Source organism: Phodopus roborovskii, unplaced genomic scaffold (genome assembly GCF_943737965.1).
Source record: "Phodopus roborovskii unplaced genomic scaffold, PHOROB, whole genome shotgun sequence".
NCBI classification, from domain to species: domain Eukaryota; kingdom Metazoa; phylum Chordata; class Mammalia; order Rodentia; family Cricetidae; genus Phodopus; species Phodopus roborovskii.
Window position 1 is genome coordinate 26,595,800 of NW_026126541.1, and position 25,989 is coordinate 26,621,788.

Consider the following 25,989-nt stretch of genomic DNA (forward strand, 5'->3'; position numbering starts at 1 on the left):
GGTAAGTGCAAATGTAGGGAAAAATATGGAATGGCTCAGAAGGATTATTGGAAGAACTATCTAAAGGAAGAACTGAAGAATGAAATTATCAAGTTATTGAATCAAAAGATGGCTGGTGGTGATTGAGGCTGGATTTGAAGCGAAAAAGAAGTAGGAAAGGCATTTCTTGGGAGAGAAGAGAAATACTATTGAAAAACATGGAAATATTAAGATGAAATTGCTCGGTGCTTGGGCACTTGAAAACTAAAAGGGTCAATATAAGAATTATATAATTAAAGGTTAAACAGTTACTCTTTTGATTTTAAGATCATATCATTTTTTTCTTTAATCTTGATTTTAAGATCATATCATTTTTTTCTTTAATCTATTCTCAGCACAGCCTCATTTTAAAGAGTTATCGTTTGATGGTAGCTTGAATGGCAGTACAACTCCTATACTCCTGTTTTGCTCTCATGAAACTGGTTGTAGTTATCTATTGGGAAAATTGTGGTTGTAAGAGGATAGGTTGGTATTTGATGGTGTTTGTGGTACCCAGACTTCATGCTCTGATCGCAGACACTACTGTAGAAGCAGAAGCCATAAGGGAATCTCACAAGCAGGGGAGGTGCTTAGAGCTTGTATTAGGTTGTCTGGGTTTCCTTTTGGCAGCTGAGTATTACAGAGCCAGAGTAGCCCAATAAATATTGAAAAACGTTTTAATTTTATAGACTTCATTATAGGAAAACTTACTCGTAAGTAAAAACATTACAAGTCCAAATTAACGAGGCCCAAAGTTTATACAACTCAATGAACTTTTATACAGTCAGCATAGGAATGCAAGCCATGAGGCGTCACATTAGATCTGAAACATTCATTTTCTGTATTATTTTTGGTGAACATCATTTTCATATATTTAAAAATAGTTCTTTAAAAATATTAATGACTCACTATCAGTCATATAATTGCAGGGATTCAAGCAACTCATAACATGTGAGTAAGGAGTTCTTGATGCCTTCATAGAACTTGTAGGGTGCTGCAATCCATTTCCTGAATGTGTGAAACAAACTTGATTTCTCTTGTAATAATGATCTTTTATGTTCAATGACTTTAAAGACTTTGTAATGGGCAGAGGGTTGGGTTGTATCTAATGAGGAATAAAAAGCCATCAGGATGCCTATTCCCTGTAAATATCTTTGCCCAGGAGGGTGAAGTAGAAATAATTTGTGTGCATCTGCCTCCTTTGTCTATCAGCTTTTACCAGAGTGTGGAACAGTCAGGGGAGCAGCTTTTTGTCTTTTTCCCCACAGTGTTGTGGGTTTGTCCGTCAAGCACACTGTGGGACACAGGCACAGGCACACACTGCATTTTTTCACATCATCAGACATCACATAGTAGCACAAGATGCTGACTGTAATTTAAAGAACTAAGAAGACATTTCAAAGACTTAAAAAATCTATTCTTTATTGTCTACAGCAGATTGAAGTGGTCTACATTTTCCCAACAACTTTTATTTACTAAGAGAAGTAAGATAGGATTTTCATGTGAACCAAACCAAGTTTCTGTGTATAGTAATGCTAGAAAAGCCAAGTAAAAACTCAGCACCAATACAAATACTGCATCAACTGCAAATAATCTCAAGGCTTCATAAATGGGATTATATGAAATCAAAAGGCTTCTATGAAGCCAAAGAAACAATCACAGAGTGAAGATACCACCTATAGAATACAACCCTCCCCCCCAAAAAACAAAAAACAAACAAAAAACAATGCCAACTATACATTAGAGAGGTAAATATCTAGGATATATAAAGAACTGCAAAAATGTTTCACCAAAATCATTACCCAGTCAAAAAACAGGCATGGGAGCAAACAAACGGTTCACCAAAGAAGAAATATAATGTCCATTAAGTAACTGAAAATTCTTTCATGTTCTCACAGTAACACAAACTGAGACTGAAGATTCTCTCTTAGTCAGAACGGCTAACATGAAACAAAGCAAATACAAGAAATACTGGCATGCGGAGAATTAGAGCTATTTATTCATTGTTGGTGGGAGCGTAAAAGAGTACACCACTGTGGAAATAACTATAGAGGGTTCTCAACAAACTCAATCTAGAACTATCACATGGCCCAGTTATACCACCACTCATTGTATACCCAGAGTATTCTGAGACATCAAAACACACAGATACTCAAGCATCCATGTGTATAGCTGTCCTTTTCTCAATATCCAGCTTAGATACCTATTAACAGATTAGGTGAAATAAGACTTGGACTCACAGAGATCTGTCTACCTTTTAATCCTGAGTCCTAGGACTAAAGGTGTGTACCACCACCTCCTAGCTTCTGGCTTCTGGGATTAAAGGTGTGTGCCTGGCTTCTGTAATTTGTGACTGACTATGCTTTTTGATTCCTCAGGTAAGCTTTAATAAATCATAAATGATATCTCAACACATGATACATATTTTTATTTATGTGGTATCATATATATTTCACACATGTGCTCACACACACTTGTGTGTGTGTGTGTGTGTGTTATGAGGGAGAGAGAGATATATGAAGCTAGGAAGCAGATCATAGAGGGGAGGAAGAGATCTTAAGGTAGGTGGTGGAAATTGAGTCATGTATGCATGTGACAAGAAATCAGAAAGCTGGAGTATAGCAGAAAGGATAGTACTAGCAGCAGAGGGACAGTCAGCATGGGGGACAGCAGTAATTGAAGGGATGAGGACAAAATATAATGAATTATACATATTTATAAAATGACCATTATGAAGCCCATCACTTTGTATAGTAACCTAAAACATTAATAGATAAATATGGTGAAAGAATATGTTTTGCTTTCACATAGCACTGGAAGATGGTGGTTTGTCATCCATGTAACACTGATGATAATTTAGGGGTACCAAAATCAAAGATACAGATAAAAAAGAGACACTATATTCCTACCTGTGCTAAAATAATGTACAGAAACACATAAGACAAGTGAGTTCTCATAAGAATTTTGTTTAAGAAAGAACACCTTTGATGAGTGTGACACGGGTCATTCAATTGACCCATTCTTGCCATGACCCATTCTTGTAACTTTATTGCTGAGAAGGTGGAGGCAGGAAGACCAAGTGTTTGAGGGCAGTCTTGTTTACATAATGGGTTCCCACTCAGTCTATCTCAATACTTAAAATATTAATTATTTTGAGTGTCACCACGATTATTTGTGAGAAATGGGAATAAATGTGTAATTGCATACAATTCACTACTTTCTTTAAAAATCAAATGCAGAATTCTCACTGTGCTGAAAACTGGGGACTAGTTCTAGACTTGAATAGGGTGTTTTCCCATTTCCTTGCCTCTTGGTTTCTCCAGAATAGAAACTAAGATAGTGAGTTGAACAGTCTTGATGCTCATTCTAGATAAAATCCCATGATAAACATCATTAATAAAGACCGAAGGCACCCCTTTTTCTTCAAAAGGAGGGGAGTTGTGGGGTGTCCAATCACAGCAGATGTTACTGCCATTCTTGTTTTAATTTCGAAGAAATGTCTAGCCAAGAATGGACTCTGGATCCTCCTGCCTCAACCTCCTGGTATTGTGAGCATTCATGTGTTGTGTGTGTGTGTGTGTGTGTGTGTGTGTGTGTGTGTGTGTGTGTGTGTGAGTGTCAGTAAATGAAACCAGAAGGTGAATACAGAATACAATTAAATTGGGCATCTGCCTGCCTTCTGAGAGGATCCTCCTGTTGCCCACAGAGGCAGGTTCATGTCTGTGCAAAGTTGAAAACACAGACATTTCTCAAAGTTCTCTATTTTCCTAGCAAGCAGCATTACTTTTATCATTCTGTGAGTAAAGTGTTATGAAGCTTCATCTGTCATCATTCCCACTTAAAATAGGAGGATAGTCAGAGTCGATGTGTTCCTAAGGAAGATTGAATTTTGACTGCATTATATTCTATGGAAAACTTGGATGAATTTTCCACATTAACTCCCTAAGTCTGACCTTCGAGGAAAAACATTCTTACATAATGAAATGATTCAAGACAGACACTGAATATACTGCAAAAAATACAAAAGAGTGAAAAAAAAACACCTCTTGTTTATTCTTTTGGCACATTGAAGCTAGGCAATGCATATTGCTGTTTGGGGTACTCTTTATTTGCGACAGGAATTATACACATGTGCCTGTGTTTATGGATGTGTGTATGTTTGTGTGTGGGTGCATGTGCAGGGTAATGTCTTCCTCTATTGCCTCTATTGTCCTCCACCTTTTTGTTTGTTTGTTTTTTGTTTTACAAGACAGAGTTTCTCTGTGTAACATCTCTAGATATTCTGGAGCTAGCTTTGTAGACCAGGCTGGCCTCGAATTCATAGAGATCTGCCTGCCCCTTCCTCTGGAATGCTGGGATTAAAAGCTTGCCTCACCACTGCACGACCATCCACCTTGTTTTTTAAGGCACTGTGTCTCAATGAGCCTGAGGGTCACAGAGTGAGTAAAGATTGTGCAAGACCAATTGGATATCAAGCCCCAGGGATCCTTCTGTTCCCACTTCCCCAGGGCAGCGATGACTGGCCTGCACAGGTTTTCATGACATTGGATGTAGGCGCTGGAGATCCAAACTTGGATCTCCATGCATGTCTGGAGAGTACTTTAATAGCTGAGCCTTATTTCCAACCCTGGCTTTAGTAGATGTTTACATATTTGTCTTGTACATTCTTCGTGTATCAGATTAAATGCCTGTGCTTTGCCAAAATGAAGTCTTCAAGATACAAACTAGATCAGAAAGGGGTTATTAAATATTGAATATTTTCTAAATGTGTTGTTAGGGAAGGTAGCTGGTATTTATAGTTTGTTAAGATATGTTGCAAATTGCAAATTCACGCATCTTATGAGATCTAGCTTCCACCCTGTCCCAAGAGTGATACTCTCATAAGCATCAGGTATTTATCTTGCCTCTGAAATGGAATGATGTCCATTCATTTTAGCAGCTTAGTGCTTCATTTGCTTCTCAATAGAAAGATGGATTTATGAACATGCATCTGAGATGACTATATGAAAGTCACAGTATTAAAATTTCCTTAATCTGAAGTGAAGGGGCACGTGCCCACCTGTTAAGTTAATGAGAGTAAAAATAGCTTTGGAGTTTCTGACGAAGTGTGTTTTGTCTGTAATCATTCTTCCTCGATTTCCTCTTTTACAATTACAGGAAATTCTCTTGGCTTAATTCAGTCATTTTACATACTGATCAAATATTAAATCGCTGGCCTATTTTACTTCCTATTGTCCATCTTCAGTACTTTCCCACCTTAATAATGGCAATGTTTTCACTAGTAAAAAGTAGATTTTCTTTACTTTAAATTCAGACAGACAAAACATCTAGGAGAAGGTTAGCCAATTCCTGCCAGCCGTTAAGGACAAATTAAAATAAAAGTAACGATGAAGGGAAAATACTAACCACAGAGATATGCTCTTCTAGGTCACGTGATACCAACTCTGCTTTGTTAAAATTTAAAAGCACAAGATATTCATCATCATGACATAATTTGGAGTTATATCATACAGTAAAAAAAAAAAAAAAAAAAAAAAAAAAAAAGAAAAAGAAAAAAAAAAAAAAAACAAAGAAGTTTCCTTTTGTTTTAAAATTCCTGACATGTTACTTTTTGAGATTCTGGGACAATAAGTCAGTACCACAGGAATTCTTAGAGTTTCCAAAATTATAACAGTTAAAACATATTTCTAAGAGCCTCTAAACTCATAATATGAAAGCTAAAATTCTTATTTTAAAGAACAAAATAGACAAAGTTCACTAGTAATTACAAGGAACTATATCCCACAGGGATATTTGATGAAACACACAATTTAAAGTTCGGATTTTCCAGTAAGATAACAGGCCCTCGTGGAAGCACACGTGGGCACTGCCGGTTAAGGACTAACAGCAGATATTTTAGAATATTTTGTGGAAAATCTTAATACTTTAAATTAGGAAAGTATGTAGATTTCATAAGCCAGAACCACTGAAATGGAAAGTGTAATTCATTAATCGTGAATGGGAGACAGTTGGATGTTGCAAAGAAGGGCTAGAGAGATGGCTCAGAGCTTTAGAGCACTTGCTCCTCTTGCAGAGGATTGAGGCTGGTTCTCAGTTTTCACAGTGTGGCTCACAACCACCATAGCCTCGGTTCCAAGGTATCTGAGGTCCTTCTGTAGGCATTGTATATGCATATGGTACTCTCTCTCTCTCTCTCTCTCTGTGTGTGTGTGTGTGTGTGTGTAAGCAAAACACACACACAGAAAAAATTAAACAAATACTTGAAAAAATTAAAGAAAGTGTTTCTGAACTAATCCTTTCGTTTTTTTTGGAGATCATTTCACTTTATGTTTCAGGTTAGTTGTGAACAAAAGGTCCTTGTGCCGTATCTCTCAAGTGCTGGGATTACAAGCATGTATGGGACTTAAAAAGTATTTTAAATTAACTTTTATCCATTTTACTATTTACATTTGTGAAGGATACAAACCCTTTTCTCTTAAAATCTTCTCCTTCTGGCATTAAAAAAAATGTACAGCTTACTAATGAGTTCGTAAAGAGCATTCATTCTGTTAGTGCCTAGGTTTTAATAAAGACTGCTCTAGCCTAAGGTCCAACAATAACTTACCACCATTTTGAGCCATCAACTATGAGGATACATTTCAGCTAACATCAGGCATGACACTAATTCAGTATTAAGTGCTAAGCACATTAGCAATTTCAGTGCAGTACTTATGCTTTCCAAGTCACTGAAGGAAGTTTACATCACCAATGCCCTTTCTTTTCTTTTCTCTTCTCCTCTTTCCCATGCAGAACTTACCATTTGAAGCAACATGACTTTAAGAGTCCAACCATTAGAAGTTGCTGATAGCTATTTAAATATATACTCAAAATTTTATTTCAATTTTTATTTTATTTTATGCCTGTATGTGTTTTGCCTACATGTATGTGTGTACACTGTGTATATGCCTGGTACCCATGGAGAATAGAAGAGGGCCTCAGATCATTGCAAGCTACTGTGTGGGTGCTGAAAATTGAACACATGTCCCCTGAAAGAGCAGCCACTGAACTTAACCTCTGAGTCATCTCCCTAGCCCCAAATGTAGATTCTTTATAATCAAATATCCTTCTCCAATGCAATCATATGACTAATTTAATTCTATGAGTGAGAAAGAAAAGAGTAATTGTGCTTAATTTATAGAAAATGAATGTTAATTGTTTCTATAAAAGCAATAAACCAAAAAAAAAAAAAATGACACCTATATACAGCAGCTCACAACCACCTTAAACTCCAGCTTCAGGGGACTGGGCAACTTCTGACTACTGAGAATCTCTGCGCCCATGTGTATATAATGATAGTCACACACACAAATGAGCATAATTCAAAGAATATGTATTTTTAAAAATTTACCATGGATGCAGAGTAAAAATAATTCATCTGTTGAAAAATAACTTCAGGACCTTGGTTTCTCAAATAAAATTTATTTCCAGCATTGGTCAAGAACAATACAAAACCAAAACAAAATCTTATCACTTACAATCTAAACAACCAGTCAAAAACATGCTTCAACAAATTAGTTAAAGCATATATTTGAGAGCCAGTGAGATGTTTTAGTGGGTAAAGGCACATGTTAAACCCAAGGAACTGAGTTCAAACCCCCAGGACTCCTGTAGTGGAAGGAAAGAACACCTGTGAGTTGCACAATGGTATGTGCAATCCCTCAAAAAAAAATCAATGTATAATATTTATCACGATCTTATTAATTACAAAGAAAATCTCAGAATTCTAAGTGTTGCACAAAGTTATAAAAGTCTTGGGAGAGATTCAATATTCTCTGTAATAAAGGAAAATGTAACAATATATTCTGTGCCTTGAGCCCCTTTCAAAGTGTTAGTCGTTTGAAATCGTCAGCTCTTTTCAAGCATTCCCTTTCTTTGCGTTTCTTGCAGCAGATCTCTGATTTGTAACGTCAGACCCATCCCGGAACACTTTTTGAATTTTGAGCATTTTATTTTAAATGCGACTGTGGCCGGCATTCATGCTATAGTTTGTGGGTAGTTCTCTCACTTAAGAAAAGTATGCAGTTAAGTATTGGAAAAAAATATCTCACTTTGATAAAAATCTTGAATACTTATGGCTTAAGTGCTGTTTTAAACATACTTTTTGAGGGGCAGGGAACAATTTGCTACTTTTTTCTTCCCTTCTTTTCCTTGTAGACAAGGTTTGTACACACAAGGCAGCATGTTCCTTCTCTTCTGCGGTGAGACATTGAGTCACCTCATCTAAGCCTCAAGAGACACTGTAAACAAAGTTTTCTCACTCACTGCTTATTATACATTTTTAGATGTAAACTCCCGGCTCTACAGACTCCCAAATAAATCTATAAGAAAAAAATAGCATGAAATATTTTTCCCAGGGAAGTAGAGCATTTCCACAGGTTAACTAAAATTCTGGACTTTTGCCTGGGAGAGGAGATTGTTCCAGAAGAAAGCTGCTCAAGGGTGCCATCAGTCATACAAAGTCACAGTACTTCCGCTCAGTTGACTTTTAAGGAAAACAGCAGTAACTCTTATTTACTGCTATCTTTTGAAAATGTTTCATGACCTCTGCACTTTCCATATTGCATTCTGAAGCAAATGTACTTCAAATCTTCCTGTTGGAAAGAATGAACACGACGTCATCTGTAGAGAGAATTAAATCACAGTCTTTGAGAAAAATGTGTAGGGTTGCATATCCCTTTCATTTGCACTTCCAATTACCAAGAAGCATACTTGAAATTAAGAAAGAAAGGAAGGAAATAATGAAGAAAAGAAAAAGCTTGCTGATATGCAAGTGGCTAAACTTTCTTTTCCTCTTTTTCTTGTTTTTTTTCAAAGCTCAGATACAGAAAACTATGTGTTTAAAGAAATAAGTGAGCATTTTTTGAAGATAGATTTGTGTCCTTGGCTAATCTGAGATTCCAGGCAGTAGTTGTATACTGCAATTTGGGTTTAATTTATTTTCCATCTCTTTTGTTTAAGTGTTAAAGGGTGGACAGATAGAACACTGAGAATTATAACACAGTGTGGGAGAACAGTAAACTAAAGCTACTAATTTAAAAAAAAAACAATAAATTTGGAAGAACTGATGAAGGTTTAATTAACTATTAGGCACTTATATAAGCATTAAATAAATATTTTGTGCATTCTAAATAAGTGTTCCCAAGATGAGAGACCAATTCTTGGACTGATAGATTGCCACCTCCCTACCAGAATTTTTGCCCACACTACGAGGTCTTGCTGGTGAAGGTGGTGGTGGAGAGCGAGCGAGCGAGCGAGAGAGAGAGAGAGAGAGAGAGAGAGAGAGAGAGAGAGAGAGAGAGAGAGAGAGAGAGAGAGAGAGAAAGGTAGTACAGTGAAGTTACAGTTCCTGTAGTTTTCCCATCAGTTTTCGATTTTACCTCTTCTCCAAAGTTAGCAAAGATCCTCCATTAACTGTGGGGCAGCCACATAAGTAACATTGAAAAGATATGTTCTCTTTCTGTAAGAATGTTTTGAAACTCTGCTGTGATATTTAAGCCCCCACCCACTTCACCAAATCCAGCAAATGGAAGAAGCCAGGCCTCAACTGATGCTAGCCAGGCAGCAGCTTAGAGGCCTTCTCAGGCCCAAATTCCTTTGGGGTTTGGCCTTTGCCCCTAGAAAAATTCATTTATCTGAGTTTGACTGGTGCAGAAAAAGGGGAGAATAAAAGAGTGGGAGGCTTGGTTGGGGGGAGTCAGATACCCCAACCCTAACCTTCCCCAAAGGCTCCTAGATGCCTGGGGAATCCCTCCCAGGCACCACAGCTCTCACCTTCAGAGAGGCAAGTTTCTTTGCAAGCCTTAAGACACCTGTGTGAGGCGCTCCCGGTGGGAGAGGTGGCTTGAGGGACGCCAGAGCTCAGTTACACCGCTTTCCTCTGTGAGGCAGTGGTCACAATCCCTACAGAAGTCAGAGCTGTTAGCATGCATAGTCCCTGCTGCCTTCCTTGGTCGACAGGAACCTAGCCCCACATTCTGGAGCCTGAGCCCGCTGACGCCTCTCCAGTTCGCTTTGGGTCCTCTCCCTCCCACCTCTCCACCTCCAAAGTAGCGCTCCAGCCTCGCTCCGCCCGCACAGCCCCAGCGCCCCCGAGCTTTATCAGGCTCCCCACACACATCGCTGGCTTCCTTTGGCAAACGGCGCTGGTGACCCTAGCTGAGCAGCCGCCTCCTCCAAGCCCAGTCCCCTTCCTCCCGCCCGCGGGTCACAGCGCCTTCAGGCTCTGCTCTCCCAGGCACCGCGGCGCCCACCGCCTTTCAGGTTCATCCTGGGCTGGACCTGTTTTGCTCATCCTTAAACCCGGAGAAGTGGAATCTGCACACTGAAACTCTCGGTGGCTGGAGCGGCGGACTGGGCATGCTCAGAAGCCAGGTTTGGCTTTGGTCTCAAGTCGAAGGAAGCTTTTGCACTCGCGAGGCAGCGACGACTTTAGGGAAAGTTGATTCGAGAGGGGAGGAAGCCCCAAGACGCGGAGCAGCGGCAGGAAGGAGCCCCCGGCAGCCCGGAGGAGCATGGGCACCCTGCGGGATTTACAGTATGCGCTCCAGGAGAAGATCGAGGAGCTGAGGCAGCGGGATGCTCTCATCGATGAGCTGGAGCTGGAGTTGGATCAGAAGGACGAACTGATCCAGAAGCTGCAGAACGAACTGGACAAGTACCGCTCTGTGATCCGGCCCGCCACCCAGCAGGCGCAGAAGCAGAGCGCCAGCACCTTGCAGGGTGAACCGCGCACGAAGCGCCAGGCGATCTCCGCGGAGCCCACCGCCTTCGACATCCAGGATCTCAGCCACGTGACCCTGCCCTTCTACCCCAAGAGCCCACAGTAAGCAGGGTTAGGCGCCTGGGTCCATGTGGCGCCCTGGTGGTGGGAAGCTGCGGGTCTCTGTATTGTCTGTCAGCCCCTGCCCCTCCCGCTTGCCATGTCTGTCCTCATCCTCAGAAATGTCTCATTTTCACGGCACTTCTTGAGGGGCTGTGCACGTTTCTCAGGGCCAGACTCCCTGCTTATCCGTTGCCTTCGTGCCTTTGTCAGATGCCAAGGTATTTTTAAAATATACACATACGTTCATATATGCCACCTACTGTACATAGAGTTTGGACGCGCCCCAGGTGTGTGTCTGACAGTGTGTGTGAGTGACTGTTGAATGGAGGAATCAGAACCCCGTCTTTCCCAAAGCCCCAGCCAACCTGGCCAGCCGGAAAATCCTAACTGCAGGCTCATCAGACTGAAATGAAATGCGTTGATATTATCCTGACTTTCCACGCTCTTGTGGCTCTCCTGTATTTTTCTACATGCCGCCGGCACTTCACGCTGGTACTGTTCAAACCTGATGCTCTGTCACCATCAAACTGTAAAAGGATAAGTCAATATACATATAAAACAGAATATTTTTTTTAATTTCCTGAGTTGGATGACATTTACAGTCCATACATGGAAGTCTAGTTTGTTGATTCTTAAAAAAAAAATGTTTTCATAATATCCGAGAGAGAATATGACTTGTTTTTCTAAAAGGATTCTCACATGATTAGTAAAGAACATTTCCCTAGAGGGTTCGTGTATTTTCAGGGCCAGTGTGGTCAAGGCCACGTTATTTCCCGTGTGGACCATGTTGTGTCTCACACTCAGGTCTAAAGCCGCTCTTCTGCCGTTCTAGCATGTTAAAGAGCAGTATAGTTCTGATGTCAGTAGGATTCATAACTTGGATGGGAACATTGAATGAAACTTGTTACACAACACTCAACCCCAGAGTCCATATGGAGAGTGAGCAGCAGGGACAGGACGGCAACAGAACCAGAACACCATCTGAATGGCATTTTAATTAATAGTAATGACATAATTGGTAAAGCCGAGGATTCTGTTGTACTGCTCTTAACTACATAACACTGCTGGATGACACGTGTTACATAATAACAGAAGGTCCCTGGGAAAGCTTTACTTCCTAAACACACGGAATTCATAAGAGGAGATAGGGAATGCTTGGTTATCTCCATTTATATTTCTTGGATGGGAAGGGTTATGAATATATACTTTGTATACTTCTTGAAAACTTACAAGCCCAATCTATACATGTCGGCTCCCATGAATCATTTGCAGGCTTAGCTGAAGGAGTTTGAATTCTGTGAAGTAGGAGAGAGTTGATAGGGATAGGATAAATATTTCTGAGATCCAGACCTTACCAAGTTACCATGATAGATCAGCTGGTTTCAATTTGTCTTAGAAACTGAGTGATCTGAATCCATTGGAGCTTTCTTTGGTAAATTAATTTGCAGTTGCTGGCATGTTCGCCTGTTTCAGTTAACAAGGTACATGGCCATCTCTCCTGGGCCAAGTTTTGCATAATGAAAATATAACTCAGAGGCAGCTCTTTGTATCTTTAAACGGTCTGTAGGATTGTCATTTTAGTATCTGCAGGACTTTGGAGTTACCAAGAACAAACTCTGCTTTTAAAAAAGACCCATTTTAATAGGCTTTTAGATGGAGTATGATCAGTCCAGCTGATAACTCCAGCTAAGCATTCTATTTGAGAAAGTCTAAAGAAATCCGGACAGCAGGAATGAACTGTAGAATGTGGTACATTTGGAAGACTCTCAGGGCACTGGTGTTTTTTATCAAAGTCCACAGTGGAAAATAACATTAGAAAAGCACATTCTTTGTTAGTATCCCTGTAGGACAAACATTGTATCTGTTGAACATGCTTTGCACTCTGGTCCTTATTTGATGACTTTCACCATTGTTAAGGTGGTATAGCCTATGAGTTTTCTAATTCTGAAGGATTATATTGGAGAAAATGATAAAATGTCTTCCAAGTTTAAATAATTTTGGAAAAACATCTGTTCTTTTTTTCACACTTACATAAAGGAAACTGGAATAAAATTGCCTTGAGTGGTAGTGTACCTTTCTTAGGGGAAAAGAAGTATATTGCATGCAAAATAGCTGTTATCCTATGCCATTTGAGTGGCTGTACATGACAGCTCCATGTAGAATTATGAAAATGTGTCACCCTAAAAATAGTTTTTTTTTGCATTTCATTGTATTTTATTTGATTCTTTTTATTATTCAGACTTACCGGCAACAAGTGTTTACATCTTTAATCTTTAGTGAATCTTAAATTTAATCACTTTCCTAAAGATTAAGTTAAGGTTGAAGTGAAACTATCTAAGTAGACTGGAATTGGTTTCAGTTGCATGATTCTCTTGGTTTTTGGTTATCTTTCCAGTAGGTGTAGTTAATGACCAACTGATGAATGGAATGTATCTTCTACCGTTCCCTTACTGAGGCTGCTTTTTGAGAATTACAGTATTTACAACTTTTTTTTTCCCCTTAGTAACCATTGATCATGTGGGGATAAAAAGCAGTACAAAATTTAAAGTAGCCCAATAACTTTTATCATCTTAACAGTTTTTCCTTGGGATTTTCTTTCTAAGGTAAGAATTGGAAGAGAACCTCTGTTGGATTCCACCACAGTGGGTCTGGGCATTTCTGCTATACCTGTGAGGTGGCGTGGGATCGTTGTTATTTCACAGTCTACACAGATGCCACCTTTAAACCCTTCTTGGGTTATTTATGGATGTGGGGAAGAACTGCTGTAGCAAACTGGAATCTGTATTATACTGCTGCCAACAAAATACTTAAAGATGTAAAACCACTAGATTCTGTGTTCCAAAATACATTGAGCAAAAGCTCCCTAACAGTGAAACAAACAAACAAACCCAGTCATCCAGTCTGTGAGATCAGGCCACCCGATGGGTCACGTGAACTTCTAAAATAATTTTATTTCATGACATTTCACTTCTGAAGATGCACTCACTGTTCCCAAGTCTTTTCTGTTTTGCTGTCACAGCCTTCTATGTCATTTCAGTTGGACTACCTCAACTTGAGCTCCTATCAAAACTTGTTAACGTCCGAGTGTTTTTGTAAAGCGATTGCATTTACCCCTGCGGTGGCTTCACTTCAGAGAATGATGACATACATGTTCTGTTATGTTTCACTTTGTGATTGTGAAATACTTTGGAAGAATTGGAGATAGAAGCGAAACATATTTTTCCCATTTTTAGGAAGGTGTTAAAATTTAAAAGATCCTATGTGCATTTTGAATCCTTTATATTATATTCCAACAGAAACGGTGTCACCCTAAATGCTATGTGTTTAATTCTGAAGAAAGTCATGGAAATCATAGAATTCTATTGTGATTATACACAGCCTAATATTAGAACATAGATTTCTGTGAAGGTACTAAATTTCTAATGAGCCTTGCAAGTCAGTTCAATACCTGTCTGTGATACTTTCCAAATGGAAATTCTTGTAAGGCACACAAGCCTTGCCATTACAGAGTTAGTAAGGGACCCAACAATACCACCAAGTAAATGTTTAGACACCTGCGTAAGGGGAAAGGCAGAGCAGTCCACTAAAACAGTTGGTGGGTTCTGTGGCTCCTGTTGAAGTGCATAATATCAGGAACTTCTCCGAAGTACAGTGTCTTGTGTTTAGTACTGGTGAGGCTGCCATGTTTTAAGCACTCCATGATGTGAAGAGTGGGGGTGAGGGATGTTGAGACAGTTCAAGCCATCAACAGAGACAGGGCACAGCCAGAGAATGGTGGCAACTAGAGGCTTTCCCCGAGTGCCATAGGGCACTAAAGCTCAGTTTCTATGACTTTATAAAGTGGATCAGAGAAATTTATGCTTCTTTTTAAAATTATTAAGAACCATGTGTGCTCAAGTGTGTAAGGGCGCACCTGTGTGTGTGTGTTTCACCAGGGCTAGTTAGTGGTGAAACACTGAAAATCAGGCTGTGGTTCTAACCGTCCACCATAACTGTACTAACTAGGTTAGAATATTTAACCTTAACCAAAAGACGGATGATGAAGACTCTTAAAGAAACCAAATACCTTTCTATGTACCACTGAAAAGAGTTTAGTTATATGCCATAAGCCAGCTCTGCAGATTCCTCACATACCTGGGCAGATTGATATGGATGAGAATGCAATCTTTTAGTTACTCAAATCCATCTTCCCAGCTTCTGTGGGGGAGTTAAATTCTGACCTAAGATTATTAGAATAGTTTCCAATTAAGTTTGAGCATTAATTTGACATCACAGCCTATACAGTGAAACAAAGTTGTGCAAAACCTTTATAATATTATATAGGATCATGTTGCTAAATATCCTGTTAGGGTGTTTGGAAGTCCAATAAAGTTGCTTGCCCCTAAAATGGGACTTATAATGAAAATACTGACAAGCCTTAACAAGAGTAGATCTTGGGACTATTTGAGAATATAAATGACCATCTTCCTTGCTCTACTGGGGTGGATTTCCAAGCCCTCACCATTTAGTGTTTCATTAGAGTTGGTTTGGATTTTTGTTAGGAAAGGGTAGAGTGAGACATTCGATGTTTCCATTGTTGCTGTTTGCAGGTTATAAGGCATATGGGCACATTTTTTTTCCCCTGTCTGCCTAGCAATGGAGGGTCTCCACGGTATCCTAGCAACCATATTTGAACACCAGGCTGCTGCTCTTTCTGCTATCTCTACCATAGGTGCTGCTGCCCATGGAATTGCGGCTAGCATCCCAGGCCCTCTGACACTGGGAACACAAGACAATGTGACAAACACTCACATGCTGAAAGCAGCACTTAACAGCACGCTCAGCAGCTTATTATGCAATCACATCTGTGGCATTTCGAATCCTAATCTGAATTGTTGGGCTGGTGTTCTTTCCCACCCCTACTGTGACAGTCCCTCTCTGCTTCCTCACACACAGTTTCCTGACACTACCTTTAGTCCTTCCCACCATTCTTTGTAGTGAATGCCTTGCTTGTTATCTCCTCAAATATATATATATATATATATATTTGAGAATTAAATCTGTACAGCCTGCTCAAACTCTCTAAGTACAGTTTTGTTGGTAAGATCAGGGAACACTCTCCTTCCCCAACTGACATTTAAATATAAACAATGGCACAGAAACTTCAGTTACACAAAGCAGATGTTTAACACAAGGTAGGACTAAGCATGGTGCACTCTTAGAAGTGTCTTGTTTGGGAGTGGAATTTTATGGTCCTAGTTATTCATATAAATAAGCAGGAGAGTAGAGTGGGGAGAAGACATTTTGGGATGTGGAACATTGTTGAAGCTGTGTTATATTTTCAGGAAGTTTGAAAGTAGCAATATACTTTCTGGACCTATGGATAGGCCCCAATGCTATAGCAGGGTTTGCAAGGCAGGTAGTCCTTTGTGGACAAAATCTGATGAGGAGGGCCTGAGAGCTTACCTGCCTTGAGAAGCTCCACTTAGATATTGTCACAAAATAATGCAGATGTTTCCCTTCAGACCAATGTCTGTTTGAATGTTTTGTATTTTTTCCTTGAAGCATCACTTAATCTTATGTCAGGGAGGGATTGGCAGTTTGTTTGCAGGCTGCAGTGAGGGGAGGAACAGCATGTAGCTGTTCTGAAATAGCAGGTCAAGAATGATGCTGCCCACCACCATCATCATCACCACCACCACCCTGCTAATTTTCATGGGACACTAACTCTGTGGTAGATATCTTTCCTTTGCTTAACCTGCATCATATCTTCTTTTCTTGTGTGTGTGTGTGTGTGTGTGTGTGTGTGTGTGTGTTTGTGTTCCTGTGTGTCTTGAATGAATGTATGTGCACATCCTGTGAGGGTGTACTCACAGGATAGGCACATATGGAAGCCAGTTGTTGATGCTGTGTCTTCCTTAATTGCTATTCTTTATTGCTGCTGCTGCTGCTGCTGAAGCTGCTGCTGCTGCTGCTACTACTACTACTACTATTACTACCACCAGTACTACTACTATTACTGCTACTACTATTACTACTATTACTACTATTGTTATTTGAAACAAAGTCAATCAAGTCGCCTAAGGCTCACTGTTGGGGCTAATCTGCCTCTGTACCTACTACTGTAGTGACAGGGAAAGGGCCACACTGGGCTTTTAAGTGGATGCTGGAATTCAAACTTAAGTCATGCTTTCCTAGTAAGAGCTTTATCCATGAAGCAATTTTCCCCTCTGCTGCATTGTGGATTTCAGTATCGCTCTAAGAAATATTCTAGATATTCCCATTTCCAAGCCTGAAGAACAGAACACCTAGACTCCTAGAAAGCAAGTCTCATGCTCAAGGGCATACACACAGTAGAAAACTAAGCCAGAATTTGAGCTGCTGGAACCTTTTTTAAGCAACCACTAGGTTCTTATACTGCCCCAAATCCTACGGGGTTGGGTAGTTGCAGAACCTATGAATAACATATGGGCTGTTCTGGGGAAAGTGTCTGTGCACCTATAATCAGAGAGAAAGCAGAAAACCTTCGGAGAAGTCGAAGAAATTAGGTAGGACTTTTCCCCAAACATGACTGCACATTAGGATCACCTGAGGAACTTTAACAATCTCATCATCTAAATTTTACCACCAATGAATTAAAATCAGAGTCTTTCAAATGATTCCTATGGTAGTTCCAATGTGAAACAAAATTTGAAAGCCACTGTGAAGAGAAGATGTTTTTGTGTGTGTGTGTGTGTGTGTGTGTGTGTGTGTGTGAACGAGAGAGAGAGAGAGCAAGACAGAGAGACAGACAGAGAGAGAGAGAGAGAGAGAGAGAGAGAGAGAGAGAGAGAGAGAGAGAGAGAGCAAATAAAGGACCAGGATAAGTCTAAAGAGTTGAATACCTCTATGGGCTAAAATCTTTACCTTATCACTGCATAAGCAGTGAAAGGTTTTCTTCTTTGTTGGATTGTTGGATTGTAAGCATGTGTTGTATTGTTTATGCTCCCAAGTAAGTGTGCAATGTTCCCCTTAGACCATTTTTCTCAATCATGGTGTTCATTAGAAAATTACCGAGGGAGATTTAAACACGTCTTTGCTGGATGTCTCTAGCAAGATTGATTTAGTCATTCTGGGGTTGGGTTTATGGAGTAGTTACATATTTTAATCCAGAGATGTCTCTCATTTTTATTTCGAGTTGAGAACCTCACTAGCCCACCTGGCTCCTCAAGCTACAGATTACTTTCCATTCTTTTGGAGAGATGCTTCTTCTTGTGGGATGAGACAGCTCCAGCTATGTGTCACCCATTATAGCTGGATTGTCCCTTTCACTTTGATTCTTGGGGTTGCCCACTATAGTCCTGGCCACACAAAAGCCTCAGCAGCTGCATTCAGCTGGTGTTTCTGCTTTCCAGGCAACCACAAGTCCTGGCCAGCCACTGGATACATATTAGGGTCAGTCATCACCCCAAGTTTGTTTTCTACTTTTGCTGGTGGCAGCAGCCTTGCTGGCGGAAGATACTATTTCTTTGAATCCCAGCTGATGCTATGAAATTTGAAATTGATGGAGGTGAAACAAAGAAAGGTCCCTCTTTGAAGAGCAGGGCAGGGCTTGTAGCATTTCTCTGTCTGGTATGAGATGCCTCTGCAGCCAGCTGGCTTTTTTTCCCCCTTACAGATATTTTATCCTTTTAAGGCAAACAGCTTGAGCTCCGGCTGAGAAGTACTTTCCAAGGAGGTTTCAAGGAAAGCAGAGCAAGCAAATCAACCTCTCAGCCCCCTTTCCAGACAATTTGGTCTGAGAGACCAGATGTGGGCAACCTCTGGTAGAGAAGTCTCAGGTACCCCTGTAGCAAGGGACCTTGGGGCATATAAAGGATCCCTGTCCCAGTGCTCTAAAGTCACCACTGTCCCTGTGACTAGCTCTGAATTTCTTTCTTGCTTTCAGCTTCCAGTTGAAACTCCTCAAAGTGTTGGTAATTGTCTCCAATAGGTATCTGTTCACATTTGCAATTCAATCATTATCTTCTCAGGTGAGAATCAAGCAGTATTGTGCTTTATATAAGCAATGAAAATAGCTAATATAATTGCACATGCTTTTTGGTTAAAAAGCATCTCCTTACATCCAGGGTCAATTAGGAGATGAGCTTTCTTGTTTCTTTTCCCCATTCCATAAATATATCAAGGTACTCAGTGGATGGACAGCATGTTAGAACAGAATAGGTGGGATAAGCTCCCCAGAGGCTTAGGGATATTAATTACACAAGAAAGTTATTCATAAGGAAAGTAAACATTTTCATTATGAATGCTGCATTTGGGTATTAGGACTAAATGGGAAGGGACAGAGGAATAAATAAGGAAATAACGCAACACAGTGGCGACAAAGAAACGGGACCACAAACATGTGTTCACTCCCTTCTGTTAGCACTTACAAGAAGCATGGAGAGCACAGGTTGGTGCTGGGATGCTGCAAATGTAACTCTGTCTGAGTTCTTTTTTGATTGTGTATAAATCTGGGTCCAGTTAGCAGAGCAAAGTTACCAGTGGCAATTTAGTGCAGGCCTATATGACTTCTACCTGCATAAGAAAAAGTACTGTCAGTGGCCTCTGCCAGCCTAAAAATCACAAATGAAATCCATGCTTCATCACACTTGCTGCAAGACAAATGTAATTGATTAATTTATCCATAAACACAGAGTTTCTTTATGTGAGGCCAAAGCATAAGTAGTTTATGTGATATTCCCCCTCTTGAATTGTAGTGTTTTTAAAATAAATGTGAGGTTTTGTTGTTAGAAACTTGTCTCATTTTCTCCCTTCCAGTCCATACCTGCTCATTAGAAGCAACATTGTGTTTTTTCTTTTATATTAAACAATTGCATTATCTGCTATTCAGTTTAATTTGTTAGTTGTATTGAATGTCAATGATGACAAATTTGCCACCGGTAAGTAAAAAGATACTTTCACTGTTTATGAAACAGTTGTACTATGGCAATATCAAGATTTCACCAGATCTAGCGCGAGGAATCATGAAAGTGTGTGAAGGGAAAACCGTTTTCTGGATATACAATGCATCATCTTAATAGTCCAGCGTTATCAATAAATTACTGTTTTGACAGTGCTTCTAAGTCTGGACTAAGGGAGAAGGAAAAAAGACACTTAAGACAAGAAAGAAAAGTGGGCATTCTTTGTTTTGTCTTTAGGGAGCTATTGTTCTAGATGGGTAAGGGGATGGGCTAACCATACAGTACTGTGTCTGCAGGTGGCTGGCACATACACTGACAGGAAGCACAACTACACACTATGTCTGCCCAGGGCATACTTTCCTGAAGTACACACACGTACACACACACACACACACACACACACACACACACACACACACACACACACACATTACTGTAAGAAAGAAAAGATGGCCTGGACCAGAGAAGTGTGCTACTGGAACAGGGTCCTTTAAGTGCTGGAAATAGACAGGCACTGCTTTGTTAAGCCTGCAGTGGCAACTCCATTGTGCTAGTGGGAGAAGAGAAAATAAGGAAACATGCAAGCTGGAGCATGGGACTCAGTGTGAATCATGCTCTTCATCGTGGGTAATTGCTACTCTCTTATTTTGGAACTGTCTAACCACACCAAGGCTACAAAAAGCAAGCTCAAAGACACATGGATAATTAAAAAAAAAAAAAAAAGTTTTGGGGCTGGTAGATCCATTCACTGGGGTCTGTCGTTATTTTCAGCAATGGAGTCAACTGAATAGAACATTTCCAGTTCTGTAGTGTTGGAGGAGTCTTTCTCCCAGTGCAGATGAGAGGACACAAAATGACTGGATAGCTCTGAGTTGTCATTCATAAAATACCCAGCTTTGTCGAGGTGCAGTGTTGAGACCACTGATTGAATGAGCAGTGTTTCTTGGTATAGACCTTAAAAGCATCAGAAATATTGTGAAAGGAACCATGCTATGACTTTTAAAAATATCTATAGCCTTGATAAAAAAAGTCGTTATTTTTCTTCAAAACAGCACTGCATATTTTTTTGTTGTTGTTCATAAAAGGAAATATATGACATAAAAAGCATAATTTGTCTGATTGTGCTTTCTCCATGTTTTAGCATAATTTACAAGGAGACCTCTGTTCTCTGATTGACTATAAAGACAACTATGAAACTAATCAATTGGTAGGTCCCGGAGCAGCAGACAATATTGGCCCAGAAGAAAGGACTTTAAATGGTCTTCATGGGAAGGGATTGTAAATAAGTAAAACAACCAGTTAGCCATGAATGGCCCATCTTTTGGTGGGGGAAATACCTAGCATACAAATATACTTTCTTTCTGATAGCTACCTGCTAGAGAGTATAGTCCATGTCCTTTAAAAATAATAATAGTTAAATTAAACAGGGAAATTTAGACACTTGGAAGCATTAGATATGGGCTTTGGGATAATTATTTATTCATTTATGAGTAACTGTAACAAGATTTTTGAACTCAATACTATTTGAGGATTAGTTATTTCCATAATAAGTTATAATAATATAATTGAAAGCTTTAGCGTAACCCAGTTAAAAATTCTACACATTAAGAAATAAAGAAATTAGAAGGGCCAAGGTTGAACTACTTTAAGAAAACAGCCAAGTGAAGCATGCTGAAAAGTGATTATGGTTGGACCAACATGTTGTTGGGACTTTTATTCTGAAGTGCACAATAAAAACACCACTCATCTCTGAGGAGGTCACTCTTCACATGTGGTACCTCCTGTGGCTTGTCTTCCCTTGGGTGTCACTCCTGAGGTCCTGTGCCACGTAATTGTCTGCCACAGTAGGTGTTAGAGCAGTATTCCATCTTAGTGATCGCCAAGGGTTACTGCCAGAGTGATGGATGGGAAATGACTCAACCATACATTTATTTGTTGTGGCAAGAGTAGATCTCTCAGGTAGATGGACTTAGAGGTTATTTAATAACATTTAGGTGAACTCTTGCGTTTTTAAATCACTCATGACAGCTTTTCTCTCTGCCCCTTCACTTCCATTCATAGTTCAGCTGGTTGTTTTATTAATGTGAAAGAAAACAACATAATTTTCAAAACTACTCTTGCTCAAATTCGGCTCCCCTTTCCTTTGGTTTTAAAGCAACCTTTTCCTGGCCCCTTTAAATTGAATTCATGTTTTAAAGAAACAGCCTCTCAATTTACTAGTGATTCATGGTTCCTTATTCTCTCCTCAGAATTCAGCATCTTTAATTGAATGTTATTAGAAAGTTTATCAAGAACCTTCAGACTCTTTACATTGATGATCCTTGTTTCCATAGATATGTTTTTAGTTGCTTATTTGTTCAATCATCTGTCAAACTGTATTAAGGAACTAAGGGCAGGAAGTTCTAGTCTGAATGTTTCTGCTTTTCTCCCAGAAACCATCTGATACCTAAACATTGGTATTTTGAGAAAATATGCTTTAAATACTGCCATCTCTAGGGGCTTTTCCAACATGGATTAGGCCTGAATAGCAAAGCTGGAGTAGTGTTTATAGTTCTTACTGTTTGGCTTTGCAGTGCTGCCCTTTTCTTCCCCAGGCCCATCAGGGTTTAAGGTTTATATTTTAGCTCCCATTTGGATCTCATGCATTCCTCCAAATTCCACTGAAACAAGATGTGTTACTCTCTTTCTGTGTGCTGTGTACTTGGAGCTCAAAATGGGGCTGGAACCCAGCAAATTCTCTGTCATGTAATGGAGAAGAGAAAGCTTTTTAGTGTTCTTGCTCCTTGGATACTTAAGTCTACAAATTTGGAAATTATAACCTCAAGCCACTGGGTACCGTAAAGCTTATAGGAATATTGGCTTCAACCAGGAAAATGATTGACAGAGGTCTGAATTTGGGTGCTTTGGCTAATCTTTGTGGAACAACAGTGCCCATCTCAGTTCCTGTCATTCCATGTGGCTACCCCATTTTTGTACCATCCACCTGATCTCTAAAAGCAATTCAGTTCTTTCTCAGACCTTGGAGGTTGCAGTGTCTTGAGATGCCCCTACTAATTTGAATCATCTGTGACTGTGAATTATCTTTGCAAGGAAGCATGCTTGTCCTCTGACTTATTAAATGCCTGTCCGAGGCTCTGCAGAATGAAACCTCCTCAACTGGTTAACCTAGAGAATTAAGGGGATTGATTGCTAAGAAATACAAATAGGAAATTAATAGCAGCTACAGGAGAATCTTTTCAAATTCTTAATTCTCTTTTGTAGACACAGCTAGCACTCTCACTAACAAAATCCTGTCATGCTTAGAATAATAGCTTGCTAATTTTGACTATCCAAAGATTCTCAAAGATCTTAATATTATGAGATACTAGGGACCATCAAACTAATGATGAAATACTTTTTAATTAGGTGCTTGCTTCAATGTTAACCAAAAGAAGACAGGAATTTTAAAGGTTGATTTTTGTTTGCATATCTCCTCTTAGCCTCGCTTTTCTTCAGGATAAAAACTGATAATAAATACCCAGTTTTATGTTTTTTAAAATCTCACTTGATCATATGCTTTTGTGAATGTCTGAGGTAATATTTTTGGAAGGCCCTTGTGACCATGCAGCTATAGACTTTATGAGTGATAAGAATGATATTTAATGACAACTTATACTCATTAGTTATAAAATTGATATGCATATAATGTCCAAGTGAGTAAAAGAGCTGAGCACTTTCAGTTCACAGACAAGGACATTAAGGATCAAAGAGGTGAGGCAGTATAATGCCCTGACACAATAGCTCTTAACTGACTGCACTGTAAATCCAGCAGTTGGCCAGGCTCCATTCAGCCCCTTCCATGCCTTGTACGTACATCCTTAATACATGCATACATTGCGTTGAGAATTCTTTGAACCCTGTGGTTTACTAATGCACTCACGGAAATTACAAGCAGGTAGGCTCAAAATGCAGCAGCCATAATAGATAGGAATGCACTCCCTAATTCAACTGGTCTTTCACCACTTGTGCTACTGAGTTTGCCTCAGCTTCCCTTTCCACTTTATGAATGAAGATTATAATATGCACCAGGATGTGAGATGATACGCATGTCTTAATACAGTAGCCAAACAGTAGATTTCATAACCAGTAGCTATTGAGAACAATAAATAGTATTACTACTATCCTCGATTTGTGGATTTTTGTTAAACTTTTTTTTTTTTTTTTTTTATATATAAAGGAGTAGGAAAATCTCTAAACTAAGCATCAGGGCATGAGATTTAAAAACTGGTCTAGTAAGAGAGGATTTTTTTTTTTTTTTGGAGCAGAGTGAGCCCAATACAACTCAACTGGTTCTTTTGGGTGTGACTCAGAGAAGGATGGAATGACAGCAGGAATCTACTGTGACTATGTCAGTTGTGGGTTATCCACAGGCAGGAAAGTTTGAGCACAGGCAACTCTGAAGTCCATACCTGTGCTGCTCATCTCATTCAGCAAACAGTTCTAGGTCTACAGAGAAGTCCAAGATGGATTGACTAAGGTTGAACTGTGGTGTGTCTGTAAATGAAGTTGTACATTATATTGAAAAGTTCCACTATTCCAAAAGAAAGCTCTCTGTGGAGATGTGGAATAATTAGTGGTCACCATTTTCAGACTCATTCACGAGAATTTATAATAATTTTTCTCTTTAACATTGGTTTATGCACCTAGGTCATTACAAATACAGACACCGGATGTGCTGCTCTGAAGTCAGTTTTGAGGGACCCCTGCCTTAATGATTTGATTTCAATCCATCAAAAGTATTTAGAGCAAAATGGCTTTGCTATTTTCTGAAATATTTGCCTGGAAGTTATTCACTGATAATGGATTTCTATTTGAAAACCATTTATTCCCAACTCAAGTATTTACTGTCCAGATGGAGAAGCTCTCAGGCGCAGAACATAATCTTAGCTCATAAATGTTTTCTATTAATGACCTTGATTCTCCATCTCAAGATGTCTTTTCAAAAACAATATGATTGTGGGTAAAAGCAGCGATAACAACCCTGTTAGCCTGTGGAGGAATACATTAATGGTCTCAGATGGATTCTTGACAGTCATGGTGATGAGCTTATAATGGAAAGCTTTAGAATAAAAATAAAAATACTAGTTCATTTTGAAATGTGTCATGTAGTGCAAGAAAGATAGATGCTTTCCTACAGCTTTATTGAGATATAATTTACATACCATAAAACTCACCCAGCATATTTGCACAGTGAAAGAATCTCCAGTGAATGTAGAAGACCATGTAACTACCACCACAGTCCATCATTAGTGCACTCCAGTACCTCCCAGAACTATCTGGAGCTTTGTTACACTCCCATCTTTGTCTTCATCCCCAGGCAACCATTGATCTCTTTCCCACCCTTATCAGTTTGCCATTTGTGTAAGTTTCATATAAATTAATGCTATTTTGAAAAGGATGCCAATTTACTTGAATGGCTATTTGTCTAAAATTTATAATTTATTCAGTGCAGTTTAGTATGTTAAGGATGCAGCTGGGTTCCAGGTAGTTATAATTACATTAAACTCTGTATCCTGTTAGGGTTAGAAGAGTTGGCTGGTCTACTTTCAGATTGGTTTTAGAATAATGCACTGTGGGGATTTTAGTTCGTGACTGTATCTGATGAGTTAATGTGACAATGACTTGATTAACAGTCACAGAAATCCTACTTTCAAGTTGTCATGTATAGAACAGATACTGTTTCTAGGCGTTAAGATGCATTTTTGGGCTAATATTTGTGATAGGTAGAGAACATTCACTCCACATTAGAGACAACAAAAGAAAAGTATGATCAGAGAGAGAGGTTAAGTAATTTGTTTGATTACACAATGCTGCCAGTACCCAAAGTCTGTGTTCAGGGCTGCTAGATTAAGAGCTATTTATCTTGAGGTACTATAGTAAGCTAACAGTATGGCTTATAGCATCTACAGTGTCCATCAGTTTCTGTTTTCTTCCATGCTGGTATACGCTTAAGAAAAATAGTTTTAATTATATGTCTGCAACTGTCTGTGTGGTGTATATGCTTATGAGTGCAGGTAGTTGTGGAAATCAGAAGAGGCTTTCAGATCTCCTGGAGCTGTTTGGAGGGGCATTTGGGAGCCACCAGACATGACATCTGGGAATTGAACTCAAGACCTCTGCAAGATCGATAGATGCTCTTAACCACTAAGC

General features: G+C 39.5%; 1 protein-coding gene across 2 annotated transcripts in view; it reads left to right on the forward strand.

Moving 5' to 3' along the window:
* Positions 1-25,989, forward strand: part of Prkg1 (protein kinase cGMP-dependent 1) — a 1,151,895-nt gene that overhangs the window by 70,532 nt on the left and 1,055,374 nt on the right. The window contains exon 1 of one of the 2 annotated variants that reach the window (XM_051199946.1): positions 9,862-10,879. The exons of the other annotated variant lie outside the window; for it this stretch is intronic. Within the exon in view, the coding sequence (XP_051055903.1) occupies positions 10,569-10,879 (311 nt within the window). The 5' untranslated portion in view covers positions 9,862-10,568. Of the gene's footprint in view, positions 1-9,861; positions 10,880-25,989 lie in introns of those variants that run through there. 2 annotated transcript variants of the gene reach the window in all.